Source organism: Bactrocera neohumeralis, chromosome 4, assembly GCF_024586455.1.
Source record: "Bactrocera neohumeralis isolate Rockhampton chromosome 4, APGP_CSIRO_Bneo_wtdbg2-racon-allhic-juicebox.fasta_v2, whole genome shotgun sequence".
In the NCBI taxonomy this organism is placed as follows: domain Eukaryota; kingdom Metazoa; phylum Arthropoda; class Insecta; order Diptera; family Tephritidae; genus Bactrocera; species Bactrocera neohumeralis.
Window position 1 is genome coordinate 35,743,051 of NC_065921.1, and position 22,699 is coordinate 35,765,749.

At 35.7% G+C, this 22,699-nt stretch overlaps 3 protein-coding genes, 2 long non-coding RNA genes and 1 pseudogene across 5 annotated transcripts; 4 read left to right on the forward strand and 2 right to left on the reverse strand.

Moving 5' to 3' along the window:
• Nucleotides 1-1,973: 1,973 nt before the first annotated feature.
• On the reverse strand, nt 1,974-2,473 carry LOC126755115 (uncharacterized). Its single transcript, XR_007666456.1, has 3 exons — nt 2,297-2,473; nt 2,145-2,239; nt 1,974-2,069 (listed from the first exon to the last, which is right to left on the reverse strand). It is a non-coding gene; the product is annotated as an uncharacterized LOC126755115 (long non-coding RNA).
• Nucleotides 2,474-3,245: 772 nt separating this feature from the next.
• On the forward strand, nt 3,246-5,130 carry LOC126755104 (solute carrier family 25 member 35-like). The gene is made up of 4 exons (XM_050467439.1): nt 3,246-3,580; nt 3,639-3,814; nt 3,871-4,006; nt 4,295-5,130. Exons 1-4 carry the CDS (start codon nt 3,509-3,511, stop codon nt 4,817-4,819), a joined length of 909 nt encoding a protein of 302 aa, XP_050323396.1. The 5' UTR covers nt 3,246-3,508; the 3' UTR covers nt 4,820-5,130.
• Nucleotides 5,131-5,644: 514 nt separating this feature from the next.
• Nucleotides 5,645-8,790, forward strand: LOC126755102 (solute carrier family 25 member 35-like). Its single transcript, XM_050467438.1, has 4 exons — nt 5,645-6,013; nt 6,076-6,251; nt 6,310-6,445; nt 6,614-8,790. The coding sequence occupies exons 1-4, from the start codon at nt 5,948-5,950 to the stop codon at nt 7,160-7,162; spliced, it is 927 nt and encodes a 308-aa protein (XP_050323395.1). The 5' UTR covers nt 5,645-5,947; the 3' UTR covers nt 7,163-8,790.
• A 92-nt stretch (nt 8,791-8,882) lies between these two features.
• Nucleotides 8,883-10,755, forward strand: LOC126755107 (solute carrier family 25 member 35-like; annotated as a pseudogene).
• Nucleotides 10,730-11,625, reverse strand: LOC126755114 (uncharacterized). The gene is made up of 2 exons (XR_007666455.1): nt 11,474-11,625; nt 10,730-11,409 (listed from the first exon to the last, which is right to left on the reverse strand). It is a non-coding gene; the product is annotated as an uncharacterized LOC126755114 (long non-coding RNA).
• A 499-nt stretch (nt 11,626-12,124) lies between these two features.
• On the forward strand, nt 12,125-14,682 carry LOC126755101 (uncharacterized). Its single transcript, XM_050467437.1, has 3 exons — nt 12,125-12,362; nt 12,425-13,200; nt 13,311-14,682. The coding sequence occupies exons 1-3, from the start codon at nt 12,278-12,280 to the stop codon at nt 13,458-13,460; spliced, it is 1,011 nt and encodes a 336-aa protein (XP_050323394.1). The 5' UTR covers nt 12,125-12,277; the 3' UTR covers nt 13,461-14,682.
• Nucleotides 14,683-22,699: the final 8,017 nt, after the last annotated feature.

Genomic DNA, 22,699 nt, shown 5'->3' on the forward strand with positions numbered 1-22,699 from the left:
GCGATGTAGTTTGGGAAGGTCGAGCGGCTTTAGTTCTTGCACAAGCTGTATTGTATTCATTTTCAATTTAAGATCTCGACGTAAAGTGCGCCAAGTCGTTTTATACGTCAGTCCGAGTTGCTACGAATGGCGACGAATGACTCTCCACGGTCTTCGTGTACACTCTCTGCTACGGCTGCAATATTTTCTTCACTATGTGCTGGACGTGGTCTAGTCGGTCAAATATTATCCAATAATGAATGCTGGGTCTCAAGGTGGGTGGTTGTGTTGCGAATAGTACGCTCAGTAGGTCGATTATGTTGAACATAAGCTGAACAAAACGGGGGAAACACATTTTTTACAGAACGTGAATTTTCGCAATAAAGTTGAACGATTTGTAAACGTTTTTTGGGAGTAAGTACCTCTACTTGGAACACCCGTCACTATACTAGCTTTGAGCTCACTGACTGTGCACTCAAAACTTGTCAAGGGGTGCACAGCGAAATCGCTGGAACTGCAAAGCAAAGCAGGGCACCTTTTCCTCAATTTCATCGGATTGTAGTCGAATCGGTTCTCCGATAGCTGCTTGGGTTCTAGCGTTAAACCCTTGAACCTCCAGTGAGCTCAGCAAGCGCTGTTCAATAACCAGAACTTGTGCTACTGCGAGAACCTTCTGGCACAGAGTGAACTACTGGCTTCTAATAAAGTCAATCTCAACAATTATAGGTGTTCTGACTGCCCCCTGTCCAATAGATTTACATGCGGTGCAGTTAAATATTCTGTCCGACGCTCTTTGCCAAAGCTGTATGGAGAAACACAAGGTGGAATCATCTTGCTACTTCCTACTCTTTTTCCCAACTATTGCCACACAGAGATTGAAATACCTCGGTAGACCCACCTTTGACGAATCTAGCGAAGCTGCTGGGATTGATATTAATCGCCTTAATAAATTTGTGGTAAGAATAAAAGGATTTTTCGATGATGATGTCAGGTGATCAACCTTTAGGAGCTTATGGGTAACACAAATGACGAACTTCTGTTCAGGTGGGATTCATCGATTTTGGACCAATTAAACGACCTGTGGGTTATGACCCAATCTAACCTAACAATATGAGTTTAATTAAGTGGCACAGTATCGATTATTTGAAATTTTTAGGATATATTTATAACACTTCTTCTTCTTCTTAATTGGCGTAGACACCGCTTACGCGATTATAGCCGAGTTAACAACAGCGCGCCAGTCGTTTCTTCTTTTCGCTACGGGGCGCCAATTCGATATTCCAAGAGAAGCCAGGTCCTTCTCCACTTGGTCCTTCCAACGGAGTGGAGGTCTTCCTCTTCCTCTGCTTCCCCCAGCGGGTACAGCGTCGAAAATTTTTAGAGCTGTGGTTTTTTCGTCCATTCGGACGACATGGCCTAGCCATAGTAGCCGCAGTCTCTTAATTCGAGAGCTATGTCAATGTCGTCGTATATCTCGTACAGCTCATCGTTCCATCGAATGCGATATTCGCCGTGGCCAATGCGCAAAGGACCATAAATCTTTCGCAGAACCTTTCACTCGAAAAATCGCAACGTCGACTCATCAGTTGTTGTCATCGTCCAAGACTCTGCACCATATAGCAGGACGGAAATTATGAGTGACTTATAGAGACTTATTGGTTTTTGTTCGTCGAGAGAGGACTTTACTTTTCAATTGCCTCCTCAGTCCGAAGTAGCACCTGTTGGCAAGAGCAATCCTGCGTTGGATTTCCAGGCTGACATTGTTGCATTTATAACACACATTTCAAGAATACACAGAAAAATTTTGTAGAAAAAATGGCGCTAAGAAATGGTCTTCCACTGCAATTATATACACAAATATCCTTTCATGCTTATGTTTACGCTATCTTTCTGGAATTCGAACCTTCTTTTATTTAATTTTAACACAACGAAAAGTTCTTGGATCGTTTCCTTTATCTCTCGACAAACTACATAAATTTACATACATACTTTTTTTTGGACCTTCGAATGCTAGAATGAGCTACATGTAATTATAATTTCCTCCTGTCTGCTGTTAGCTCAATTGTTATGTGTGAAAGTCATGGAGGTGTCTACGCCAGTAAAAAAAGGAATAAGGAGAAAGCCATCAAAAATTAGTTAATGCGTCTAAATTCTGAAATAATTACAAATATCACACAGTTAATGATTTTTGTGCTATAGTTACTGGTGTGGTCCAAAGCAGCAGTATGTGGGAAATGGACTTGGTTTTCTTCCGATTCAGCTGAAATTCAAATTATGTTATGAAAGAATCAAAATATTAGAGTACTATCCAATATACCCTATTGTCATAAAGAAACGAATATTTCTATTTTAAATATAAAAAATTATTTCTGCGAACATACTGCACCTAGACGTGGTGCAGGGGCTTCAGTCACATAAACTTTAATGGAACTTATTTTTTAAATAGTTTTACTCATCGCAAGAATCGACGAATGCACTTTATGTACTTCAGAAAGACAAGCGTATACATTTGGCACAGACGTCACTGACAGCCATACCAACCCAGAAAAAAAAATTAATTTAAAAAGTCTTGCTCTTTTTTGAAATAGTGTACAGCATAGCATGTAAAGCTTCCGACCACTTGTTAAATTTGTCTCGCAAACAAGTCTGTCTTGAGGTCTAGTCGATAGTGAAAATTGCAAAATTTCCATTTATCAGAAGATGAGGATTCTCTTCTAGGTGGAAATAATTTTAAAGAAGATTCTTCTCCAAATGTGAGATTTTTTAATTTCATTCACGTTAAATTATACCCCACATAATTTCGATGACAAATTGAGTAGAATGCCACATAAATATTTCTTTCCATTCCTCTCGCTGCCATTTGTCAGTTGGAGCACAAAACATTGGTAAATTGCTTCCAGAAGCTGTTTGATGCAGCATTTGCGTTTTCTTTTATTAATTTAAAAAAAATATATTGAGTGTAAAGGTTAAGACAATATAAACCCCAAATAGCTTTTTGTAATTAATAATTTTGATATACTATATGTACATATATATATTCAATTCCTACTTCCGTTCACATCTTTCTGCCGTTGACCTCCCAGAGAACGCATATCATATTATATCATCATATCATATGATATACAATCTCTGCTTCTCATACGATCTCTGTAGCAAGCTAAAAAATTATCGAAGTGCCAAACCAACTTAGGGTGCGAAGACAGTATTATATAGATGTCGCTGTTTTTCTTTTGGCAAACTTTTATATGACATCAGCTGTTTATAATGACTGCGGATGACCCGCTATGGGATCAGCTGAGTGTTGAAGAGATAAGAAAATTAAATTTTACTTTATTTTATCTTTGTTATTTAAATACAGATCTACCTCAGTCCACAATGGAAAAGAATTTCATAAGTGTATTGTTGCTATAATGTATCAATATTTTTTGCACTAACAAAAGTTTCAGCAATCGAAGACTGCAGTAGTGTGTTTTCGTTTTGTGTAGTGTTCCACAATTCATCAGCACCACTTCGTCGTTAGATACTTAAAATGGATATAACAGATTTTATTATTGGCGGTACGGCTTCCCTTGGGGCTACATACTTTACAAATCCATTAGAGGTTAGTACCCGTTAGTTGAAATTAGTATATCCTTATTACCCTCATTGAATATAAATAGGTGATAAAGACGAGAATACAACTTCAAGGCGAACTATCTGCAAGTGGCACATATGTGAAGCCTTATAAAGGAGTAATTAATGCGTTTATTGTGGTCGGGCGGAATGAGGGGATAAGTGGTCTACAAAAGGGACTAGTGCCGGCGTTGTACTTTCAATTTGTATTAAATTCTTTTAGGTAAGATTATGTACATATTGGACGAAGAACTTTCTATGAAATATATTTTTTCTTAGATTAGGCTTCTATACTACGGCTATGCAAAAAAAATGGATGCACAAGAAGAATGGTGATGTTTCCTTCCCATTGGGTTTGTTTTGGGGCGCGTTGGGTGGTTGTGTGGGCACATATTTTTCTAGTCCCTTTTTTATGGTAAATTATATAATTGTTCAAATGGTTTTTGAATCATCCTCGAAATCATCTGGTAAATTTTTTTGCTGCGTTCATTAACGAAAAACATCAGTATATTTTATGCATGCTATATGTTTGTACAAACGTGTATTGTCTGTGGCAATTCGTAACAAAAACAACATGCTCCTAGAGTGATAAGAAGTAAATCCATTCATATATAATCACTTGAAAAATAATTACTCAAACGAATAGTTTATGGCAAAAATTAGTCTTATGTAATGATATCTAATACTCTATGGATTATTTCAGATAAAAACGCAATTACAATCACAAGCAGCTAAAGCTATAGCTGTCGGCTACCAACATAAGCACACCGGCACTTTCCAAGCCTTGCGCCAAATCTATGCTGAGCGTGGTATAACTGGTTTGTGGCGGGGTTCAATGGCTACTGTACCACGGGCAGCTTTGGGCTCTGGCGCTCAAATTGCCACTTTCGGCAAAACGAAGTCTATGTTACGCGACAATGGCTGGGTAACGCAACCCACATTGAATTCCTTCTGCGCCGGCGGTATTGCCGGCACTATTATGTCCCTGGCTATAACACCACCCGATGTGCTAACCACTCGTCTGTACAATCAGGGGGTTGATGCCAGTGGTAAAGGTATATATTACAATGGTTGGCTAGATTGCATAGTAAAGGTTGTGCGCACCGAGGGTTTGCTTGGTCTATACAAAGGATTTTGGCCAAATTACTTGCGCATCGCACCGCATTCTACGTTAGTGCTACTATTTTATGACGAATTAATGTCCATTAGAGACAAATATTATAGTTAGAACTATAAATGTAATTGACAAGCAACAGAGGCCTTATACATATGCATGCACAATAGAAGAAAATAGAGCAACTGTCCAAGTAACTAAGCAATAATATTTTTCTATTTTTCTTCCAAATTATTTGTTTTTGTTGTTCGTAAATATGCCAATTGTTATCTCTCATCTTGTTCATGTTTAAGCGTGATATAACAGTAATCTTTTACATTAGTATGCTTGTATTTGTACATAGCATTAAAAAATAAAATATTTTTGAAAATAGAGAATATTTACTTATATAGATGAATGATAATAAAATGATGGTTTTAATTACATTCTATTGAACTTTAGTTTTCACAAAAAATTGTAATAAAACTGCAAACTTAAATCAAATTATGAGTATGAAGTGTAAGAAAAATAAGTGGATTGCACTCTGTTTTAATAGCTTGACGAAATCTCCTCATCTCAATAAATCTTAATTATTTCCTGCCAACCTGCTTAACAAAGAAATTAAATAATATTTTAGATGTACATACATACATAAATTGTATTAAGCTTTATTTGCTTAAAGCTTTATTTTTATATCAATAGAAATATATATAAACGTATCTAATCATAAAAACTTGAGTCTATCACCATCGATTCTCTTATTCTGAATCCAGATTTAGGTTAATTTCCGGTTTTCATTTCAGGTCTTGTACAATTTCAGCTTTTAAATTGCTTCATTCAATTGATAAAGCTCATACGCCGTGTTACCCACATGAATTAATATGTATTGCCACTACTGTAATCATATGATAGAAAAGATCACACCACAACTTCCTTCTCTTTATTTTATTTCTAACAACAATGGTTTAGTTAGATAAGAGCTGCAAAAATCATAGTTAACCAGTGGCTTCATTTACTTTATAACAGAATTTAACTTAAACTTTTAGTGTATCGTTGTCGTTTGGCGAAATGGTGGACTTGTTTAGGTCGCTGAAAGATATTTGTTAATGTAAATTATTTGCGTTTTGGATTGCCGAGTGATGAAGTGTCAAGAGCTCTTTTCCATTTAGTACTATAATACTAAAGTAAACACCGTTGAATATTAAATAAATCTTTAAATGTGCAATATCTGATTAATCGCCTACGTTCAAGCAAAGCCACGTAATGAGTGATTTTATTATTGGTGGTTTGGCCTCTGTGGGGACCATACTATTCACAAATCCACTGGAGGTAATCTACAATATATCTTCTTGTAAAATATGTATAACCTATGTGGGCTGTCTCTTCGGCAGGTGATTAAGACGCGCTTACAACTGCAGGGTGAGTTAGCCGTGCGCGGGACCTACGATGTTCGCTATAGGGGTATAGTGCATGCCTTTGTGACAGTTATCAAAAATGACGGTTGGACTGGACTGCAAAAAGGGCTGGTGCCGGCAATGTACTTTCAATTTACAATAAATTCTATACGGTACTCCTCACTAAATGCCATGCAATGTACACACATTTCAAATGTATATTACTTACAGACTTGGGATGTACAACGCCGCAGTCAATAGGCAGTGGACTCGCACCAAGGATGGTGGTGAATCATTTGGATTGGGGCTCTTTTGGGGCGCTGCTGGTGGCGCCGTCGGAGCCTATTTTGCTAGTCCATTTCTAATGGTTTGTATTATAATTGACTTTAGTTAGTTATGTAATTTATTTTAAAGATTATGTGATAAAATTATATATTTACGTAGTTTAGAACTTATGATATCTTATCAAATTTGGGCAGTGTATGCTGCCAACCTAGTCTTTATTCGCTAATTAATCTCATTACTTCATTTATAGATAAAGACTCAGCTGCAGTCACAAGCGGCCAAGAACGTGGCTGTAGGATATCAACATCATCACACTGGTATGTTTAACGCCATGAAGCAGATTTATCTAAGTGGTGGACTTGCAGCATTGTGGCGTGGTTCTATAGCCTCCATACCACGGGCTTCAATTGGTTCGGGCGCACAAATCGCCACATTTGGCAAAACAAAATCAATGCTTCGCGAACACAATTTAGTTGTACAACCAACATTGAACTCAATGTGTGCTGCTTTCTTGGCTGGTTGTGTTGTAACATTGGCAATCACGCCGCCGGACGTTATATCAACACGGCTCTACAATCAAGGTTTGGATGCTAATGGCAAAGGCTTATTATATAGCGGTTGGTGGGATTGTTTTTTCAAAATAGCGCGGAGCGAAGGTTTATATGGGCTCTATAAGGGCTTTTGGGCAAGCTACTTGCGATTTGCTCCGCACTCGGTACTTTTGCTGGTATTTTTCGATGAACTCTTAGCTTTGAAACATAAGTACCAAAGGCGACATAAAACTGTAAATAAAGCGTAGGCGAAATACTTCAAACCAAATTACAACTAGAAAGGCTATACAATTTAACGGAATCGTTCCTTCGTTTATGAAACGATATTTCCTAATTCGGATATTCTACATTACAGTTGCGAGAACCCTTAACAACGTATGCAATCTACAAAATCATTTATTAAAGAAATATTATTAGCAATATGTAAATACGTACATACATATGTAGGTAGAAAGAAGAAGAAACAAATCGATTTTAGGACTAGAATGCACAATTATCTTTGCCGAGATGAAAGCATTGCTGCATGAACACAATTTAAAGATGCAACCTTCATTGAATACAGTGTGTGGGGGTTTCTTAGCTGGCTTAGTAGTTTCAATTACCATTACACCGTCAGCTGTTATTGCAACACGTCTCTATAATCAGGGATGAGTAAGGTAGAGGTTTGTTCTACAATGGTTTGCCTCTGTTGGAATTATAATTTGTTGGAAGTATACTTTTTTCTTCACCGGTGAGAGTAGCTCTGCAAAAAAAAATAATGTGCGACCACTTTAAAACTCGTTCCACCAAACTTTGTCAATCGTCATCGAAACAAAATTGTCACCATATTCAACGTCCAGGTTTTTATTGATTTCGCTAAGCAATTTCGCTTCCAATTTTATGTATAAATACAAATATCTTGAAGTTCTTAATGGTTGAGGTTATGATATAAATTCGAAAAGACGTTCTATAATCTTCATACCGGAAACAACATTTGAGCATGTGAAGGAAATGGCTAAGAGTTACCAGACTTCATAAGCAGGTATTTAAAAAACACTCGAAGGATTTTGGTCTAAAACCCTTTCAAGTATGACTTGCTCAGGAAAGTTAGCACGATTTCTATAACCCAGTATTCGGAGGTAAAAGCAGAGCCCAAGAACCTAACTTCATCTGGTTAAATTGTAATTGAAGCGGATTCCTCTATACTGACTCCATAAAAGTCGAATACTCAGTAAAATTGTATATTGCGCAGAAAATCTCCTACATACGCCTCGATTCGATAAATAGAAATAACCTGATTTTAATACATCCAACCCATAATCAAAATAATGTGTTTGTTTTGCCGCAACGAAGAGGGTAAATCCGTTTTGAAAGGACTCATTTGTATTAAGTAATTTTCTATAGAAATCAGAGGCGAATACACGGGATGGTGGTTTTGGATTTTATAGCATATTATTGCATATTATAATGCCGTTTTGTGGGCGAGGCAGTGGTCCTATTACGTCCATCTGTAATACCAAACCCCCCTTGGATTCAAGGAATACATATACCAAGTCATCCGAATTTTAACAAGTCTCATCGTCCTGGTCATTTATATATACATATGCACACATGTATATATAGCCATATATGTATGTATTTATCTCGAATAGATGACTCAAACAACCGTTATAACATTTATCTATCTATCTATCTATCTATCTAACTGTTAGGTAGAATGTAGTAACATGTCGCAAAAGTATAAAATTATGTTAGAAGGAAACCATGGATCCGCCACAAACAGAAATAAAATTATATTAGTCTAAATAAACTTTTAAAAGTGTGTTTTATGAGAGTATACAAATTTTATAAAATAAATGTTTACTATAATTAAATAAATTTATTAATTTATATTGGATATATTATCATTTTTACATTTAATTGCACACAAGTGTATTTGTTCAGCATAAAGATAAATTACTTATCATCAATTGTCTCCCAACTATTAAACACCATAAGGTTTGTTTTATAACTGCTAATAGCTACAAGCCATCAGAGGGAATAAGATTGAAAGTTACACTTACAGAGAGCGAAATAACGAAAGAGGAAAGATCAACATTTGTAATAGATCAACACTTGAAAATTATTAATAGAACCATTAAAATGAACAAAATCAAAGCAAATGCTTCAAATTCATATGCATGTTTAACAGTTGTTCCTTCGCATGTTACTAGCTATTTTCTGCATGATGAAATCTTACTAACTTTGCTCTCTCAACTAGTGCTCTTCTCTGCCAGCATTTCGTTTTAAGAAAAACTTTTCAAGCAAAAACTTTGGTAGCTAGTAAGGGCCCATTCACATACAACTTTGCTCGTTTTCAGTCCATACTAAGGGTGCTCGCAGAGTGGACGCTTAAAGCCAAGTCAATCGCATTTTCCCATTTACGCTCTGCTCCGCTTCGAGCCTAAGCCCTAAGCCAACGAAGACTAGAAACCAAAGGGTATGCCACAATGAACGGTTTTGGTGTTTCTCTCTAATAAAATGGTGACTGTTGCTTGGCAAAGAATAAAAAGATGAAAGTTGCCCAAAATTTTCCTTGGCTTCGCGTCGAAAACTTTTTATGCGAACGTACTCATTCATAAACGGACATAGAACTTTTCTGTTAAAACAAATTTCAGACGCAAAGCGAAGCAAATGTTGCATATGAATTGCCCATAACAGTTGGCAGTTATGAAACAAACCTTTTAATTAATGCTTACCTTCGTAGATAACATTTGCTGTTTGTAACTTCAATATTCTGTTGATAGCAGCATTGTACAGGTTAGTAGGTTCATACAATAGCTGTTAATTTCATTATAGAGTAAGTAAATTTAAACAATGGCTAGCTGATTACGTCGATTCAAATTAAATATTAAGATTTCATTGTGTAAAAATATAATTATACTAAATATTTGATAGCTACGCTCTGCAACAATAAAAAATATGGATATCTCTGATTTCATGATCGGAGGTTTAGCCGCGATGGGTGCAATCTGCTTCACCAACCCACTCGAGGTACAAATATAAGATAGAATTACAACAAAAATGCAACTCATTTAAATACATACAGTTATGGCAATATATATATAAAAGATAGCAAAATAAAATGTTGATACAAAAAGTATTTAAAACTGGTGTATTTTTTTTTATTTAACAACAATTAATTTGTTCTAGGTAATAAAAACTGTTTACAATTGACTGAATTAGCCATGAATAACAAATGGATGCATAATAGAAATGGTGATGTTTCATTTTTTCGCGGTATGCTCATTTTTTCGCGGTGGTGTTACTGGCTCATTTTGTGCAAGCCCGTTTTATATGGTGTATAGTTTGCAAATGTTGTTTGCAGATGAAAATTCAATTAAAAGCCCGATCGAATAGCGAAATTGCCGTTGGTTACCAAAACCAACACACTGGAGATATATGTAAATGCATTTAGAAACATTTTAAAGGAAAGATTGCAACTTTTGGTAAGGCAAGAGGCTTTGGCGATTACACCACTTGATGTAATTTCAACAAGGCTGTATAATCAAGGTAATGACTCATTCGGCAAAGGAATACTATATAAAGGCTGTTGGGATTGTGCTCACAAAGTATTCAGATTCGAAGGACTACAAGGCTAATATAAAGGATTTTGGTCAAACTATTTGAGGCAGGCCCCACATTCAACACTTGTGTTGTTGTTTATTGAGTTACTTATTTCGGCTCGAGACAAATACCAAAGTATCTAAGCATTCAGTGACAATCGTAAACAAAACACATTTAATTTGATTATTTAAATCATACTATTTTGCAAAATGATTGATATATTCTATATATTAAATTAAATACTTATTACAGTTTTTTCGATGTGTTTTAATGTAACAAAAATATATGTATGAATGTTTGTGATGAATCGGAAAATCATGCTAACTATTACATTATACTCCCTCATAACTCGAACATCGATGTCATACTTTCAATAGAGTTCTATAAAAGAAAAATAGGTAGCACATATGCCATGTCTTACAAGAAAACAGGACACACAACAAAATATATAAACGCACATTAGGAACACCTCCAAAGATTCGATGCTTTTAGCAACACATTTCCCTTAACATATTTTGCTTTCACCGTCACCGCCCTCTTATGCTATCCTTATAGGTACGCAGTGTGCGGACGATGAACCGGCGAAATAAATCTCCATGCGAATTGCTTACTGAGTTTCTCCTTGTACGCGTACAAAGCGATTCAGTATTGCTAATATACCGGCCATGGCGTTAACACGGCTATCTGTAGGCAGACGCCTTAATTGTTCTACCAAGTGTGCAGCAAATGCTGTATTATCCTCAAAGTCTGTTAATTCCAATTGCAGGGATTTATGAGCGCGATAAGCAGCTGTAAGTGCGTTCTTCTTTGCTTCAGTCATTATTGTGTGTATATTCCTTCGAAGAATGAGAAGTCCAGAAACTAAACTGTAAGAATGTATAACAAGTGTACACTAGCAAGTAAGATGAATCTGAATAAATGGAAAAAAAAGTTAACAAAAATAGTAAAATCACATCTATTAATAAATATATTACTTTATTTTATTGGATATTTTAAAATTTTCCTTGGTTTATAACAATTGTTCAAACGAGCAAAAATTGGCAAACTTTTTTTTTAGCAATTCTTCAATTACGAATAGGAACGTAAACAAAAAATGACGTTTTGAAAATGAAGCAGAATGACAGAATACAAGTGCTGCCAGGCCGTTCCTTCCTTCCTTTAAGCTAGGGTCTGCAAGAAAATGTATAGTTGTGTTAGTGTTCGAAAATTGTTTGATAACCCATAATGTCATAAAAACTTTTTGTAGAGCTTTCCCATGAGCTTGTTTTTATATATGTATATGAAATAAATTTCCATACATTGTAACAGTTGCAAAACTACAAAAATTACATTTTGAAAAAAGTTCAATGGCAAAAGTTCTCTCAGATTTGTTTTCCTATGTGTTGTAATACAGGGCCTTCAAAAAAGCTAAGTATATTGTTTGTCACAATAATATAATAGAAACTATTCATTGAAGAGTTTTTTTTAATAATTTAGAACTTACGTGTATTGTTTTTAGCCTTTTCTAAAGACACCAGTGTAGCTTTGGATCATTGATATAACATATTTCACTTGTGTTTTCTGTATAATCCCACCGTGGCAACCACGTAAGAGAAGCAAGTGTCTAAAACAAAATAAAATTGCAACAAATGACAGTGAAAGAATAAATAAGAATTGTAAAGAAATAAACTGAGTAATACATGCGAGAAGAAATAAATAGCTCTAGTAAAACAATGTTGTATCAACAGAATTAAAAAGCAATTTGTAACGTCCTTGAGTGTAGTGAATGTGTGCACAGAATGAAAATAAATCCAAAAATTTCAGTACCTTATTGGGCTATTTTGCTCATGAACGCGTGTAGTTTATGTGAATGCTATAAAAACAGTAAGTCACAACTTCAATATCCAAATGCATAAACAATTTACATTTCTTTCTTTCTAAAATAGTAATCCTAAAAGATTATCTATGCGCGGACAAATTTTTATTAGATATACAGAGATCCCTTCATGTTCATCCCGCATTTACTCTGACTGAGGATCGAGATTCTGCAGCCATCATAACCCAGATGTGGAATACAACGTTACCTGGCTATTACTCGTCTAACAAGTTAAAATACGATTGTTATTTTCGCGTACAAACTCCTCATCGACCGCCTCGCGGAATTTACACTGTCATCACACGTCTTAAATTTCGACGTGATCCTGTCAATAATGCTTGCATAGATTATATTCAATTTGTTGGTGGTAATCGTCCAGCATCTGAAAAGATATGCAACGAAATAGCAATAGACGGGCCGGGTCGGTTAATATTCGATGAACGTAATCGTGAAGTTAATATTCACATTTACATCGATAAGCGAGTTTCGATAAAGGAACCACTCGAATTGCGAATGGTGATGACAGCGCACTCTGAATGTAAATACACTGGAGATTTTCTCTGTGATCCGAAAGACCAGTACTCGTGTATTTCCCGTCATTTTGTGCGTGATAATATAACGAATTGTATGTATCCATGTCGAGATGAAATATCATGCTTTCACGATGTACCTACTTCAGTGGAAGCTGACACCACCTATGTAGCACTTTCAGCACTAACTTCGCTAATTTTTACAATGTTGGGTGTTGGTTTCTGCATATGGGTCTGTTGGAAGTATTGGAATTGCATAACCGTGCAACAGCATGCACACGAAGCTTCGGCGGCTGCTCATCGTAGAGGGCAAACGGTTAGTACATATTGTAGTAAGCTTTCAACGAAGTGCTTTATGTTTTTAATGAGTAATCTTTGTTTTTGTGCTTGTGAATATCTTCATAATGATGTAATTTTCAATTTCAGGAAACCCCTGTAGTTCAGATACCAAACGCACCGTCTTTTAGCGGTGCTATTACGTCGAGTATTGGATATGAACAAGATAATCGACATCATCAACCACAATCACCAAAAGATTTACCGCCAAGCTATGAATCATTATTTCCAGAAAGATAAGCGGTAGTGTGGCGTTGTAGTCAATTTATTTAAAAATGTTACTGCTAGACGCAATCCAAACTATTATCTACATGTTTAAGGAATCTCTTTTACAATTCAATCAAATGTGGGTGATCCAGTTTTGTGAATTAATTAACATTGAAGTGTCAAACTTGTGCCACCAGATTTTTGTATTATAATTTTGTTTTTGTTCTTTTTTGTTTTTGTGATGTAATATGTCGATCAAATGAATGTCTAGAGTGCCATCGATGTACAGTTAAAAATGTACAACTCTGCATTTAGTACTGTTATTATTTGACAATTTACCAACTCGAATAAGATGTATGTACGTATCTGTTGAAAATTGTAACTGCCTTCAAAATATGACCATTCAATTATAAAATGTTAAAAATCACTGTCAACCAACACAAAGTCAATATGTTATACAAATACATGTAAGATACTTATTTATATAAAGTCGTAATATATGTATCTTCATCACAACTATGTAATACAATAATACAAAATACGTAACATCAGTATTTGCGGCACCGTTTGGTGTAAATTAAATGTTGAATAAGTATCATAAAACGTTCGAATATGAAGATGAAAATTTTGAAATGTATACAAATATTCTCACTGTCTTTAAAACACCATTTTCATTTATATTGGTATATACATACTTGTAAATATGACTGTAAACGAAATGCAAATTATAGCCAGTTAGTAAAGCAGCCAAATGTTGAAAAAATGTAAAAAGTAAATCTTATTCCCAAGTTAAAAAATCAACTACACCATAAATACTAATTTTTCTTTCAAAAAGTTTTTTTTTTTTGATTCACCCCTACATTAAATTTTTTATATTTTTTAATTTTAAGTAAATGTCGAAAATTTTGTGTTTACTTACAGACTATATTTATTGTTTTTTTACTATTTCTCATTTTATATTCTTTGTCTAAGTCTATAAAGTTTCTAGCTGTCTAAATGCACACGAATTTTAAAATATATTTAATTTATGTATGTTCTATTCGCTAATTGTTTAATATATTTCCTACTAATATAAGAAAACCTTATTGGTAATAAATTAATTGTAATAATGTGTAGTTGAAATTTTGTCACATGGTTAGTGTGAATTTACCTTGTATTACAATTTATTTTATATTGAGTGTAAGAAGAAAAACTACATATGTAGGTAATAAAAATTAGAAAGACAAAATCAATAAATATAGCAGTTTGGAAGTAACTCTTCTTTGTGTTTGTAGACGCAAAACTTATGTCGCTGTAGTTGTATCAGCATAAAACATTCCACATACATTTAGTAAATCCGGGAGGAGATGTTGTTATTGTTATTGCAAGAATTATCCAGACCCTGCTTGAGGGAAAAACAATAAGTTAACTGTCATCGAAGTCGAACTGTTTCGACGGGTTCGGACGTGTATGGTCTAAGGGACCGGAACGGTCCCGTAATTTTTATCCAGCCAAGGTCTGTCGACTCGACGCCATGCCTTGAATAGAAGTGTATAATGCTCATTTACAGGGAGCATGTGGATTTCACCATGAAGATGCTTTATCGGTGTTCTGACTGGTTTGCCGATTGATTTGTATGTTGCCAACAACGTCCCATTGTCCATGTCCCATGTACTGTCGGCTAGCGATTTGAGGATTCTGTACTTTTGTAACAAAGCGGTTGTATGCGAAGTGAAAGAGTGCAGACTGTTGATGTTGTTGTATCGGCAGAAAAGATTCCTGAAATATATGTGAGGAATAAAGAAGAGATTTTTATCCGGTTAAGGACTAATATAATTGACCGAAATGTTGAGGTTCAGTCTGTACCCCTTCGTTCAGTTTGTGAATAGGGTGGCCGTGGATTTGGCTGGGGAAAATTTAAACTCGTCGCAGTGAAGAAGCGAGAAACTTCTAGGACATATACGTTCGCTTTTGAACACATGTCAATTTGTTTCATTCTCCAAATTTAGATTGTTCACCTCGAAAAAATACTGATAATTGTTGACCGTTCAGATAGTTCATGGTCCAATGTGTTAGTTAAGTCGAAATTGTAGCCGGCCAAAATTTGTACCTCACTGATAGGAATATCCCGTCATAAGTCAAAATAAAAAAGAATGTCTAATCTCATCATATATGTACATTTTTTTCTTTAAATTTAATAATTCTTTAAGTAATTATTAGATGCCCAAGCCTGCACTCAACGTCTGAGTATTTGTTCAATTTGTTGCTGTTAACTGTGATTTTGAATAGTGAAGTAAAACGAAATTTCTTCATGGATACGAAAGCTTGAATCAGAAGGAATCTAAAGAAAAAATTGAAAATAGTAAAGATAGCGCTGCCAATATTTGTTTGAGTTCACGCGTCCCAGTGTGATTGGTTGTCTTAGTCAATAAGTAAATCAAAAATATTGTATTGCAAAATTCAACACCATGTTCAGTAAGATCCTGTCGATCTCTCCGAGCAAGATATATCCGTGGTATAAAAGATGGATAGAAAACCAAATCAGCGACGTTGAGAGCAAAGACAAATATTCAATGCTGCTACAAATACAGCTTCTAATATGAGGCGATCCTAATGTGGTCAAACTTTTAATAGACTCAACGAAACAACTCAAACTCCATGCATGAGTCCGTTTCTTCGAGTCCCTGATGCATTTATCTTAAAAAATATCAGTATAGTAGTTGCAAGGGGATTGAAAGAAATCATTTGAATTTCAGAGGTCAGAAATGAACACTTTGTATCACCCCGATCCAGAAAAGTTTCTTGAGAGAATAATAGCAAAGTAATACTAAATAATTTGTAATTAACCTCTGACCCATTCTTATTCGAAGGGGGCCGTCGCCCCGGGCACAACGTCTTGGGGCGGCAAAACGATCTTCGCTGTTTTTTAATATTCAGAAAAATACTTCAACATTTTTTTTTTACAAAATTTATTATAAAAGATAAAGAGTTGTACACTCACAATGTAATAATCTGAATAACAATGAAAAATATTAATTTTTACTCGAATACTCTTTAGTCTTTGAATTTGTCTTACATCTTTCTTAAAAATAGTGATTGAACTTAAAGATGCACTTTTCCAGCTTTGATCGCTGCAAAATCACATATCATATCATTGTAATTTAAAGTTGAAGCAGTTTCACATTCTATTGAGAGAATCGCAAGATTGGAAAGTCTACTCTGATTCATGGTCGATCTCAAGTTAGATTTGATCAATTTAAGTTTGCTAAAAGATCTTTCTCAAGATGCAATTATACAGGTATAGTGAGTAGTATTCTTAAAGCTGTCGCTAACGTCTTGTAGGCTTCCAGTCCCATTGAAGAAATGTATAATAAAACTTTTTCTGGCGAAAATCCAATTTGTTCTTCGTTTTTCTTCGCTCTCTTTAATAAAAGTAGGACGTCTGGGTTGTCCCTGTATATATCTCCGTTATCCAAGTCATCTGGATAGGATTCGGCAAGTTCCTGGCATTTTTCTTTAATTTCGACGAGTTTGTCATTGTATGAGTCTCTGGTTAGTTCTATAATTTGTTCAAAATCACAAAGAAAACCAAAACGGTCATTAAGCTTTTCAAAATTTGTGGAAAGCGTGGATTCGTTTTTTTAATGATTTTTTTCCATTTTCAAGAAACATTTGTAACAAGCCTCGTGTACAGACAAAAAATTCCATAGTTTCTTTAGCCGTACATATTTTGAGAAACCAACGGATATGTCACAGTTGAAGCATAGGGCAAACTGTGAGAGCGACACATTGCGACGTAGGAGTAACAAAAAAAACAATATCTTTATTTTTACTCTGTCGTCGCGACGTATCACTCTCACAGTTACCCTATGCTTTCAATGTAACAAATACTTTTATTTCTCCAAATTTTCAAAAATGGTATTTAAAAACTTCAATTCGGTCAAAAATTCCTGCAAATTGTGTCAAAAGTGTACAAGATATAGGGTGAAAATGGGTTTTTTTCTATGGCTTTTAATAAGATGTCTTGTAAATTTACTATCAATTTCCTCAAAAACCGTATTGTGAAAATTTAGAACTTCATAATTTGCGTGGCTTCTAGTTCCTAAATATTATATACTTAATATCGAAGATATTTTATAAAAATTCACTTTTGTTCGAACCACCTCATGAAACTTGTAGGTAGGTAGATAAAGGGGGGCGGCAGAACATCCTTGGCCCCGGGCGCCCGAAGTTGTAGCTACGCCACTGTCCAGATGATTGCGGAGGTAGTCTAACTTGATACTCACATTTGCTCTGAATATCTGTATTTTTCTCTTTAATTGCTGAACAAAATATACCAAAACTTCCACACTAAACTTCGGACATTTTCTACAAACTTAAACAAAATCTTTCCACGTCCAACGCTTTGACAAATTGAGTCCTAACTTGATCACATATTTATTTCACTTTGAGAAAATAACTTTGGAGTAGATTTTGCATCCTCCCATTCACATTCATTGGTAAAGTGCACCGATTTCTGGGAGTTTGGCGAAAAAACTTTAACATTTGCTAACATATCCTTTATTTTATAAAAAAAAATGAAATTTATAAAATATTAGTCTACAAGTTCAAGAGACCCCACTGTGTTTTTGTTTTCAGATGATCAGAAAAGTAGAAATCGTAACCAGACAGACACAGCTTTTTGATCTCTTTTACTTAAAAATCGTGTAATTTTGTGAAAAGTTTGTTTGTTTGAAATATTAACACGAATAAAAAATTAATAGTAAAACTTTTATTTATTTATTTAGAAGAGAAATAAATATAAATAACTATTCCACTTACATATATACACACTTACATATATGTAAAGCACTAATATTTACAGATTAAATTATTTCATTTATATTACTTAAGTCTATGGCAAATTAGGGAGGATGGAGTCATGTATAGAAGTTCACGCAAGTGTGGAAAGTTCTCTGATTGCCATTCATTAGGGAGTGGCCAGATTCTTTTACATATGGCTCAAGCAGCTCACGACATCCGGTCCTACACTAAGTATCCTCCGGGTAGCCAAAGAACATCCGTTTGAAGGCGACCTAACTTGAGAAGGCGAAACATAACCTCCACAGGGTTGTGCGCTGGGTTTGGGATCCGCCACTTAAAAAACACTTACCTGTCTGATGATATTGATATCATCGGCCTCAACACCCGCGCCGTTAGCTCTGCTCTCTCCAGACTGGACAAGGAAGCAATGCAAATGGGTCTGGCAGTGAACGAGGGCAAGACGAAATACCTCCTGTCTTCAAACAAACAGTCGTCGCACCCGCAACTTGGCTCTCACGTCACTGTTGACAGTCATAACTTTCAAGTCGTAGATAATTTCGTCTATCTTGGAACTAGCGTAAACACCACCAACAATGTCAGCCTAGAAATCCAACGCAGGATAACTCTTGCCAACAGGTGCTACTTCGGACTGAGTAGGCAATTGAGAAGCAAAGTCCTCTCTCGACAAACAAAAACCAAACTCTATAAGTCACTCATAGTTCCCGTCCTGCTATATGGTGCAGAAGCCTGGACGATGACAAAAACTGATGAGTCGACGTTGCGAGTTTTCGAGAGAAAAGTTCTGCGAAAGATTTATGATCCTTTGCGCGTTGGCCACGGCGAATATCGCATTCGATGGAACGATGAGCTGTACGAGATATATGACGACATTGACATAGTTCAGCGAATTAAAAGACAGCGGCTACGCTGGCTAGGTCATGTTTTCCGAATGGACGAAAACACTCCAGCTCTAAAAGTACCCGCCGGGGGAAGCAGAGGAAGAGGAAGACCTCCACTCCGTTGGAAGGAGTGGAGAAGGACCTGGCTTCGCTTGGAATATCCAATTGGCGCCACGTGGCGAAAAGAAGAAACGACTGGTGCGCTGTTGTTAACTCGGCTATAATCGCGTAAGCGGTGTCTACGCCAATAAAGAAGAAGAAGGCCACAACACCCGCGCCATTAGTTCTGCTTTCTCCAGACTGGATAAGGAAGCGAAGCAAATGGGTCTGGTAATGAACGAAGGCAAGACGAAATATCTTCTGTCATTAAACAAATAGTCGTCGCACTAGCGAGTTGGCTCTCATGCCTCTGTTGACAGTCATAACTTTGAAGTCGTAGATAATTTCGTCTATCTTGGAACTAGCATCAACACCACCAACAATTGCAGCCTCGAAATCCAACGCAGAATAACTCTTGCCAACAGGTGCTACTTCGGACTGAGTAAGCAATTGAGAAGTAAAGTCGTCTCTCGACGAACAAAAAACAAACTCTATAATTCAATCATTATTCCCGTCCTGGTATATGGTGCAGAGGCATGGACGATGATAACATCAGATGAGTTGACGTTACGAGTTTTCGAGATAAAGGATTATGTTCCTTTGTGCATTGGCCACGTCGAATATCGTATTCGATGGAACGAAGGCAAATTAAAGATTAGTTTGTACTTTAGGTACTTATATATTAAACATTTAATTTGTATATTTGCAAATATTTTACGAAAAGGTTAATGTTATTGTCATCTGTCAGAACGAGTAAATCAGATGGTTTGTAGATGGTTGTTCCGAAAACGAGGATATGAGGTATTTTGAAATATTCCGAACCACATAAAGTAATATGGGTTTGCTTCTGTCATTCACAAGGCGTCCTATATAGCAAGTGTATGTCCAATTCTGATGTCTATAAATGTTTTTATATTCTCACAGGTGTTGGTATTAGAATAATGTGAGTTTTGGCCTGATGGGTTAGAAAGTTTATATTAATGATTGTACTGTCTCTAATCGTTTAGACAACAGTCGGTGATGTGTTGTTTAACATAATTGTTAATATCCTTTGTGGTAAATTATGCAGAGGTTCTTTGTGTGCTTCTTTCACTCGTTTGTCAGATATTTTGTTTCCTTGGATCCCTGCGTGTCCTGGTTTGGGTGTTTGGGTGAAACAAGATAGTATTTTTTTTATCGAGCGGTCAATATGCGTCTAGGGATATAAAAAGATATCTAGTTTGTTGACACTGATCCGTTTCACAGCACTCTGGGGCAAAATTCCCCCTCTAGTATTTCTCCATATTTTTTTGTTGAATTGCTGGCATTGCTTAACTTAGAGTACTCATGAGACAGAGATAAGAGTACTGGTCAAAAAACTTGTGGTAATGTACATACATATGTACATATGTACATGCTTGCGGACTTGTTTTTAAATAACAATTCGCATTAACACAATTAAACAAAAGAAGATTTGATTGTTATCGTCAGCGTGAGTGCACTGACCAACAAATGAAGTGTTGCTGAAAACATTACAAAATTTGGATTATCGTTCGGACGCAGGCACCTTGCGACATGCGTCATGCTTATAGGTTATAGTATATGTAGATCTTCATTGTAGAAACCGTTTTATTGACGAATAATCCCTAGAACGAAATAACTAGAAGGGGCTTACAATTAAAGTGAAAGAATTGCAATTGCTATGTCTAACTAACTGCTAAATTTTACATAGATGTTTTCTTATTTCATTCAAAAATGTGGGTTCTAATCACTTACTCTGCATAAAAATCATACACATTAACCATGAAATCGCCGCTGACGATTATTAGAATATATTATTTTAATTTTTGTGAATGTGGAATTATGACTTATAAAATTCGCTTTGTTTTTGGAAATCTAGTTGGGCGTGTCGCCTGCATCAGCTTATAATACTTGATATAGTAAAACTAATTGTGGCACCTAATAGTTTCTTTCTTCCAACTAACAACCTTTTGTCATACAATTAAAGGTCATTTTGGTTTGACATTTTTATCCACTTAAACCGTTAGTAATAACTGAATTTGATTGGCTGGTTAGCCGGCTGCTTAGATCATCGCGATTTTGTTTTGTTTACCAGTTATTTAGTTGACACTTGACCTTGAATACAAACGTTTGTGGTGCGCGTTGTTGTGATTATTTAAAAAGAAGAAGGAACGATGTCAACTGAGAACCAATCATCTGATGATGAGATTAACATTCCAAAAAAGAAGAAAAGAGGGGTACGTAATTTTCACCTTTATAAAAAGAAAATACAAAAAACACAGCGTCTATTGGAAGGTTAGTAAAGGCAAAAAGCTATAAAGAACGTGATTGTAAATGCAAAAAAAAGTGCACTCATCAGTTCCGTAATATAGATAGACAAGCAATAATGGATACAGTTCATAATGGACGACCCAAAAATGAGCAAGACACGTATCTTATGAGCCTTATTGAACGCTCAAATATAGCCCGCCGCCGCCAATCGGACAATGAGAATAAAAAATACCGTGAGAGTAGCTTTCATTACTTTGCCATGAAAAATACTGAAAAAATAAAAGTATGTCGTGAAGCATTCTCCATATTACACTCTGTGAAAAATAAACATACTTATATTCCGATTGACTCGTCTTATCACCAAAGGTAAACCCCCAGAAGATCAGCGTGGTAAACATCATAATCGAGGAAATAGCTTACCAAATGAAGCAAATGTTGCGATCGATCAACACATACGATCATTTCCCCTAAAACTATTGCATTTCAGCAACAGAGAGCTTTATTATTTAGAGGCTAGCCTTAATGTCAAAATAATGTTTGAACTTTTTTCCAAGGACTACCCCCAATATAAAGATGTTGTGAAATATGATTACTATAGGACATATTTTAAACAAAATTTCGACTATAGATTTGGGCGGCCACGAGTCGACGTTTGCTCTGTCTGTGAAGAGCTAGAATCCAAAATAAAAAGTACTTCACTTAATGATAATGCAAAGAGAGTAGCTGTGGCTGAGAAAATGGCACATGTGAAACGAGCGAAAAAGTTTTATAATAAACAAAAAGAAATATTAACTTTATGCAATGAGAGAGACGATGTGGGCGCTATAGTTTTTGATTATATGCAGAACCTACCTTTGCTAAAGATTCCTGTTCAAGAAATGTTTTACTTAAGAAAACTATGGCTGTACGTGTTTTGCGTTCACGATTTAGAAACAAACGAAGCACATTTCTATACTTATCATGAGGGAGAAGCTAAAGGAGGTATGGATGATGTTTGCAATCTATTATGGATGATGATACAGAAAATGGCTCGTAAAATCAAAGAACTACACGTTTTTAGCGATGCTTGCAGAGAGCAAAATAGGAACAACACACTCATAAGGTTTTTTTACTCTCGAGGACATTCCTTTTTGCAATGTGATCGTAATTTTGCAACAGCCAAGAGACTTATTAGAAGAAAAGTTAGAATATACGTCTCAGCTCAGTACAACAACTTGATTT

Coding starts and splice junctions, on each gene's coding strand:
- LOC126755102 (XM_050467438.1), top strand. CDS start 5,948: ATGAGTGATTTTATTATTGGTGGTTTGGCCTCTGTGGGGACCATACTA. Junction 6,014..6,075: donor TATTCACAAATCCACTGGAG/GTAATCTACAAT, acceptor TCTCTTCGGCAG/GTGATTAAGACGCGCTTACA. Junction 6,252..6,309: donor TTTACAATAAATTCTATACG/GTACTCCTCACT, acceptor TATTACTTACAG/ACTTGGGATGTACAACGCCG.
- LOC126755104 (XM_050467439.1), top strand. CDS start 3,509: ATGGATATAACAGATTTTATTATTGGCGGTACGGCTTCCCTTGGGGCT. Junction 3,581..3,638: donor ACTTTACAAATCCATTAGAG/GTTAGTACCCGT, acceptor GAATATAAATAG/GTGATAAAGACGAGAATACA. Junction 4,007..4,294: donor TTTCTAGTCCCTTTTTTATG/GTAAATTATATA, acceptor GGATTATTTCAG/ATAAAAACGCAATTACAATC.
- LOC126755101 (XM_050467437.1), top strand. CDS start 12,278: ATGAAAATAAATCCAAAAATTTCAGTACCTTATTGGGCTATTTTGCTC. Junction 12,363..12,424: donor ATGTGAATGCTATAAAAACA/GTAAGTCACAAC, acceptor TTTCTAAAATAG/TAATCCTAAAAGATTATCTA. Junction 13,201..13,310: donor CTCATCGTAGAGGGCAAACG/GTTAGTACATAT, acceptor TTTCAATTTCAG/GAAACCCCTGTAGTTCAGAT.